This window comes from Nicotiana attenuata, unplaced genomic scaffold (genome assembly GCF_001879085.1).
Source record: "Nicotiana attenuata strain UT unplaced genomic scaffold, NIATTr2, whole genome shotgun sequence".
NCBI classification, from domain to species: Eukaryota; Viridiplantae; Streptophyta; class Magnoliopsida; order Solanales; family Solanaceae; genus Nicotiana; species Nicotiana attenuata.
Window position 1 is genome coordinate 364944 of NW_017670728.1, and position 8017 is coordinate 372960.

Below are 8017 nucleotides of genomic sequence, written 5' to 3' on the forward strand. Positions count from 1 at the left end.
GATTTTTTGTTCTCCATTCATGTTTTTCAAGGCTGAATCGGTTTGTTGTTTTCTTCTTCATATTTTTCCAACAATCAGATCCATAAGTAAGAGGACATGTTGAAGACAAACATATAAATAAATAATTAGAAGTGTTATTTTCTCTAATGGCTTAAACTTTAATTAAATCAATCACCCATTTCAATATAATTATTGGTTCAGATTTAGGGTTGGATCGAGTATTGGACAGCAAAAGTTGCCCTAGAATTAGAACAGATGGATTAATCAATCAATGCCAGCCATTACACATAGTGTACCCTAAATACACACATCGTTATCATTCAAAGGAAAGCATATTCAACAAATAGTGTGGGTTTCATCGTAAATGTCACGAAAACGAGCTCTTTTTTCACAAGTGTGCCTTTCAAATGATTCCTCTTTATCTCATGCAGCTTCCACGAAGGAGAATTTTACAAGCCAACAATTTTACAAGCTCCACATATTCCTCTCTCTCTTTTTCTTATATATATATATATATATATACATCAACCTGTACCCTTGACTTTTAAGTTACCTAAAACACATTCATCCCACTATATTCTTTAGTAATTTCGATCTTTAATTTTCTTCCTTTTATTATGGCAAAAATGGTAGCTGCTGCTCATGAAGAAAACCCTTTCGGTTTCCAAGACTATTTTCCTTCAATGATGGAAAGACTTGGAGCTGAAGGTTTTATGAGGGAGCTTTGCAATGGATTTTGCTTGCTAATGGATGTGAGTATAGGGCTTATAACTTATGAGAGTTTGAAAAGAAACACTATATTGCTAGGTTTGCATGATCTTAGAGATGATGAGTTAATTTGCATGTTAGCTGAAGGAGATTTGGATGGGGATGGAGCTCTTAATCAAATGGAGTTTTGTATCCTTATGTTTAGATTGAGTCCTGGTTTGATGGATGGATCCAAGCAATATATGGATGACTTGGGTCTTATTGATTTCCAACCCTAATTTATTTTACTACTATGTTTAATTTCTATGCCTTTATCTTTTGGATGTAATTGCATTAATATCATGAAATGCCAAATAAATAAAATACTCATGTGTATGATGTATCTGTACCCCGGAAGGAGTGCTATATAATCATACTACATCAGGTACTTCTAATTTTTTCTTAATTCTGTTGTTTATTCCTTTTTCTTACTTTTTTTTCTCTATTTGCTTAACTTATGTGCACTAGTAACGTGAAGAATTATATTTTTTAATATATTATAGCAGGTAATTAATCTGCCTAATTTTTAAGGTCAGTAATATCATGAGATGCCAAATAAATAAAAGACTCCATGTATATCTATCTTGGAGGGATGAATAACAGTATATATTGCTACACATATCATAGACTTGTACCTCATGATGTTAATTATGTTCTCTTCTGTTAGCTGTTTGTTTTTACTTTGTTCTTTTTTCTTAATTATTTTTTAATTTATTTGGGGGGGAGGGAAGTGTAATTTGCATACAAATTTAGGAATGAACAACAAGAAAGCGGTTCAGTTGACGAATGGAGTATATCACTACAGAACAAGAAATATGCAGTACTAACAGACAATGCTTCTAGTGGAAGCTTCCTTTTCACTAGCTTGTTTCAGAATGTACATCATAGGAGAATTGAGGACGGAAATTCTGTCATAATAATTTCACGTAGTACCAGGGGCGGATGTAGAGCAAATGGTACGGGTTCCGTGAACCCAGTAACTTTTGCTTAGACCCTGTTTTATACTAAAAAATTCATTAAAAGTATAAGAATATTTAGCTTGGAACCAGTTCATTGGTTCAATTATCATGTAGATTAACTTGAGATTGTTATAGGAACGCATAAGCTTAAAATTCTGGATCCGCCTCTGCGTAGTAGTATATTTGGATAAAGAATTAATTGGTAAGAACCAAGTTATAAATTTGGATAAGATTAGACATTTATCATATATAGATAATCGTAGTAGATTCTAAGGTAATTTGGCAATAAAAGTGTGTAAGCTCTTCTCATCATTTCATGCATGTGAGACTTGTTTAATGATTTATTCCAATATCTTGAACATCAGATTGATATCATAAAATTCTTTCTGAATATCAAGCGATAAGAGTTACAATTAATACAACGTGATCAACATATGAAGAAAGTGCAATGAGAAGGATAAAAAAGGAGTTTAATTTGGTTTCAACAAATTTTAATTTCATTCCCCTTTTCTTTTTTCATCCTAATTATATATAAATCAATTAATTAAAAAGATAACCACGTAGAAACATGGCAAGAACTCTAGACAATAACTTTGCTCCAAAAAATTTACAAATGTAGAACCATTTATCACTGATCATGTTAAAATCCACCATTGTTGTGTGGATATGGAGGTCAGCTGAGATGTCGAAGATGAAGCTTAGATAGTGAACGTTCTGGAAATTGTATTAAGCTGTAAATTGAGAAAATGAATTACCAAACCGATTCTCAATACTGTACACGTGTGTATATATAGCTAATCAACTAACTTTTAATTATATCTAACCTCCTAACTAACTCTGTTAAGTTATACTAACAGATAACTAACTCTAGGCTACACTGACTGTCACTCAACTCCTCTCTTCATTCCTCAGCTACTCATATCACCTAGCTGTCAACTTAGTATTTCAACACCCCCAGCTAGGTGGTGTGAAAATGTTCAGCAATGACTACCAAACCATTTTGTCAACGCATTTGCTTCATGTTCATCAGTTGGTACATACTTAGGATGTGTCATACCCTACCACACTTTTTCTTTATGAAATGGCAATCAATCTCTATATGTTTTATTTTTTCATGAAACACATGATTGTTGGCTATCTGCATTGCAACTTTATTATCTGTAGACAACTGTATTGGAATAGAAATCTTGACTTCCAACTCTTTCGGCAGTCCTAGCAACCAGACAAGTCAAGCCACTGTCAAAGCCATACTTCTATTTTCTAATTCAGCTCAGCTCCTTGCTGTTGTGTTTTGCTTCTTCAACTTCCAATCTATCAGGGAACTACCGAGTTCACCAAATAACTAGTTATTGACTTTCTTAAGTTTACCCAATATGCATCACAGAATGCCTTAAAGATTACATACCTTTCTGCACTCATTAACACACCAAGACCTTGCTCATTTTTCACATATCTTACAACTCTATAAGCTGCTTCTAGATGTGGCTTCTTGGGTGAATTCATGAATTGGCTCAAGGTCTGCATACTGTATGCATATTCGGACTAGTTGAAGTCAAATAAAGCAATTTCCCAACCAGCCTTGGTATGCCCTCACATCTGCTAGTCCTGTATCATCATTGATGTTGCAGTGTTTATCATACTGAATTGTTGTAAGCTTCATGTTCAGCTCCATTGGAGTTAGTGCAGTCTTAGATCCTGCAAAGTCTAGTTCTGCAATCAGTTCTAATGCATATTTCCTTTGGCATAACAAGATTCCCTTTTGTGACCTACACACCCAAGAAGTACTTTAGTATTCCCAAATCCTTCATTTTGAAAGTTTTCTATAGAGTGTCATTGGCTTCCTGAATCATGCTAGCATCATCACATGTGAGGAGAAGATCATCCATATACACAAAAATTATGACTTATCTATTGTGCTTATTCAGAACGAACAGGGAATAATCATGTTTACTTTGCATGAAACCAACCTTTAGAAGAGCATTGGTGAGCTTGAGATTCCATTTCCTAGATGCTTGAAGTCATACAAAGATTTGAGTAGTCTACACCCTTTGTTCTTGAGAGCTATGAAATATGATATTTTAGCTCTTGAGAGCAACAATACTTGGACAATTGTGGATCTTCCTCTAGACAAGGTCCCTATAGGATGCAAATGGGAGTTTAAAGTGAAGTATAAATCCACAGGAGATGTGGAGAGGCACAAATCAAGGCTTTTGGCCAAGGGCTGCAACCAGCAGGAAGGTTTAAATTATAGTGAAACCTTCTATCTTGTAGCTAAGACGGTTACTTTAAGATCTGTAGTGGCACTTGCAGCTGCTTTACACTGGTTTGTTTTTTAAATGGATGTACATAATGCATTCCTTTAGGGTGATCTGTGTGAAGAAGTCTATATACAGATTCCTGATGGCTTTTCAAGCCAGGGGAGTATTAGAAGGTGTGCAAGCTAAATAAGTCCTTTTATGGACTTAAACAAGTCCCGAGGCAGTGAAACTTGAAGTTGACAGAAGCATTGACAGACTTGGGATTGGTACAGTCACACTATGACTATTCCTTGTTCACACACAGGAAGGGAGTAGACTTGGTGATTGTGCTTGTGTATGTAGATGATCTGTTAGTTACTGGTAATAACCTAAATCTGATTGAGAGGCTAGAAAGGATCTACAGAACAGGTTTAAGATGAAATACTTAGGGGAGCTGAAATATTACTTGGCATATAGTTTTCAAGATTAGAGAAAGGTATTCATATGTGCCAACGAAAGTTTGCCCTTGAATTGCTATCTGAAACAGGGCTATCAGGAGGAAAGCCGGTATTTACTCGACAATAGTTTAATCACAAACTTACCTCTGTAGAGTTTGACAATGTGTTCAACAAGGAAAGATAGTCTGATGATAGACTACTTGAAGATAGAAGTGTTAGTTTGTATGGGTCCACCAAATCGTAGAGTACCTGGTCCTCTACAAGGTTCTACTGAGAGTACTTAATAAAATAGTATGTAAATGAGGCAGAGGATTTTTACGTGGAAAAATCCCACACAAGGGGATCAAAAAAATCACGACCTACACCTGTAGGCTTTTACCTTCACTTACTTGTAATCTACCTATTACAAGCCACTTTACAATACTTCCTATTGCAAAGGATTTACTCAACTAACTTGTGGTACCTTTACCACAAGCCACTTTGTGACTATCCTAGTTACAAAGGCTTTTTCTAACTTGTGATGCTACCACCACAAGCCACTTTGTAACTCCACGATTACAAAGACTTTTCCTTATGACTAAATCTAGTCACAACATAAACTCAAGGAGTTTACGGATTTACAAGAGGATTCCTAATCAAAATGCTTCTAGGTAAGCAGTTTAGGAGATACAGTAAGTACAATAACAAGGTTACAACTCAACTAGCACAACAATAATCTATCTTTTAGGAACTGGTCCGTAGTAGTGTTCAACCTTGTTCTTCAGGCTTGTGAGGATTGTTTTTTTATCTTTTTGCAAGATAATTGAATAAGAAACAGAACCCTTCCAGTCATGGTTTGTATAAAGCTCCTTGTGGGTACATCTTGATCACATCACTTGAAGTGATGTGAGTACTTTGTTTGGTTAGAGAATCAGTGGGCGGACAGTGCAGTGCAGTGCGGAAGAAACAGTGCCGCCAGTCACTTCATTTCCAGCTGTGTCCCAATGACTTTGTACAGCTATGAGGAAACCACAAGAGCATCAGGTCCTTGTTTTGGTTCCCAGCTCCTGAAGCTGTAGCAGTTCACCTTTAGCTGGAATCCGTTAAAGCTTACAGCAATTCAAGTAGGTCAGGTTCCCTATCTGGTTCTCAACAGTAAGTTTGTTAGATCATCAAAGCATAAGGCAAGAGTATTTAAGATCTATCAATTTCCCCCTTTTTGATGATGACAAACTTAGTACTGACTTCCCCTGAGACTATGCCTACTCAGTAATTTAAGAATCAGTTCCCCAATTTGTTCCACCTGAGTCCATCCAATGTGTTTCCCCCTGAATCGTATAGATTATTCTTCCTCCTTTGGCATCATAAAAAAGAATAACAGCACAAAGAAGTCGAGCCAAGATAACTCATGCCACATATGTTCACACAAACATGATAGAGAACAGAACACATAGAGAAAGTACAAGACATAATAAAAAGGATTCATATTAATAATTTTTAAATATGCCTCTGCTTTTTGAAAAAGGAGAAGGCAACATTGGACTTGTTAACTGGAGCAGCAGCAGTACATCCCAACCATCAAAAAAGAAAAAAAAAAGAAACATCCACCAAACATCAATAAGGAAACAGAGAAAACAAAAGAAACATATCCAGAAGACTGGTCACTGAAGGGGTTCTTAGGGGGCACTAGGAGGAAAAGGCTTGGTAGCTGCAGCAAGTGTCTGGAGAACAAGGTCTATTCGGGCGTTACCCGACTTTTGCTCATTGAGCAGTTCAGCTTTCAGGTTCTCAACTTTCGCCCTGAGATCAGCATTTTCATGTGTCAAACGAACCATGTCATTATTCGACATGGAAACCCCTCGGGCTTGCTGACCTTCCAGGATAGCATTCCTGGCCTTCAACCGACGAATTTCCTTAGCTGCAGAGTTCTGGGCATTGATGAGCTGAGAAATAGTTGATGTACTTCCTATCCCCCCATACTTCTCAACACACTCGCACTCTTCCAAGGTTGTCTGTGAGAATGTCTGCTTTCGGGTCCCCACTTTACCTGTTCCCAGTAGAACCTTAAAGAATTTGAACACCGGAGTAAGCAAGAACCCATAGGGGAGCCCATAATTATCGTCCTTGAAATTGGCAACCTTCTGCATGTGTTCAATCATTATGGCAGGCAGACTCACAGGGTTGAAACCGTCCAGTTGCTCCATTAGGAATAGGTCAGACTTAGAAGTCACAGACCTCCTTTCTGCTCTAGGCAATAAGACTTTGTTAACCAACTCAAACAGCAGCTGGTAGACAGGGAGTAGTGCTTTCTTATGGATCTGGTCCCCTTTCTGATTAGCATTGTCTTTCACCACTGCATTTTTGAAGTTATACTGACAGACATCTCGCACACTCGACACCCCAACTGTAGGAACGTTCAAAATCTCTCCAAGCAATTTCACATCAAATACGATATCTATCCCATTGACCAAAGCACAGACATGGTCAGTGTCAACTGGAAAGAGACTAGTGAAGAAACTTTGTACCTCCTCCTCATACACTTTAGGTGCATCAATGTGAAATAGATGCACCTATTGTTGAAACTCACCAATTTCCAAAATTTGGCGCATTCCGGCCATCTCAGAGATTGTGGGGTCAAGTGTACGACCTAGCAGAACTTTATGATGCCTTAGGCGCTCAGAGCCAAGGGAGACCTCACTTCTTGCTTTCTTCCCAGAACTAGGTTCTTCAACAGTTTCAGACTTGCGTTTCCTAAACTTATCGCCACTGAATTTTTCTTTGCCCTTGGACTTGACTAGTATATCCTCATTACTCACTACCTCCTTCATTTTGGACTTAGATGTTGACCCTTTCTCATTGCACCATGCTCTATCCTTTTCGAGGATCGCCTAACAAGGGAACCAGGTTCCTTAGGAGTTCCCTCTTCCACCTCGACTATAGGAATAGCTTCACAATTGACAGGTACCCCATCCTTTACCAATTTTCTTCTTTTCTTCTTACTACTCTTCTTGCTCTTTTGGAGAGCAGAGTCGTAGGCCACTTTGACTTGAAGTCTGGTAGTAGGTCGCTTGATTTCAGACTCAGGGGTGGATCCAACCCTTTATTTACATATGAATGCATCAAGGGCCACGTTGTCCAAATCTTCTTCATCACTAGATCGCATTTCAGGGCTTGAATTTCCAGGGGCACAACATCGAATGCAGGAACAGCACTGTCTTGGGGATAAGAGCACTGACCTGGGTCCTCCGGAGAGGAATCAGGTTCCTCATGTGGTGCCTCAGTAGTATCTGCTACTGCATCCCTTTCAACAGCCATAATGGCCCCTTCTTCCTCCACACGGAGTGACTCATTTTTCTAGGAAGTAATTTCATGCAATATCTCATCAGCAAATACTACAAACGCAGTTACGACATCCTTCTCTTCTTCAGCCGATGCTTCCACAACCATGGAATCGGCGGCAACGACGGCAGAACCCTCTGTGAACTCAGTATTGTGAACTTGTTCTCCACTTAGGGTTTGACTGGTGGGAACAACAGACGATGGGGAGAACGGAGTAGTAGTTTCAAGGGTTTCTGAGTCGGGAAGAGATTGGGAAACTGGGGAAGGTGTGACTGCAGCAGCAGGAGTGTTAGAGGGT

At 38.3% G+C, this 8017-nt stretch overlaps 1 protein-coding gene across 1 annotated transcript; it reads left to right on the top strand.

The window, feature by feature from the left end:
- The first annotated feature begins 516 nt into the window (after window positions 1–516).
- Window positions 517–1153, top strand: LOC109242718 (calcium-binding protein PBP1-like). The gene has a single exon (XM_019409565.1). It carries the CDS (start codon window positions 618–620, stop codon window positions 984–986), a length of 369 nt encoding a protein of 122 aa, XP_019265110.1. The 5' UTR covers window positions 517–617; the 3' UTR covers window positions 987–1153.
- The last annotated feature ends 6864 nt before the right edge of the window (window positions 1154–8017 follow it).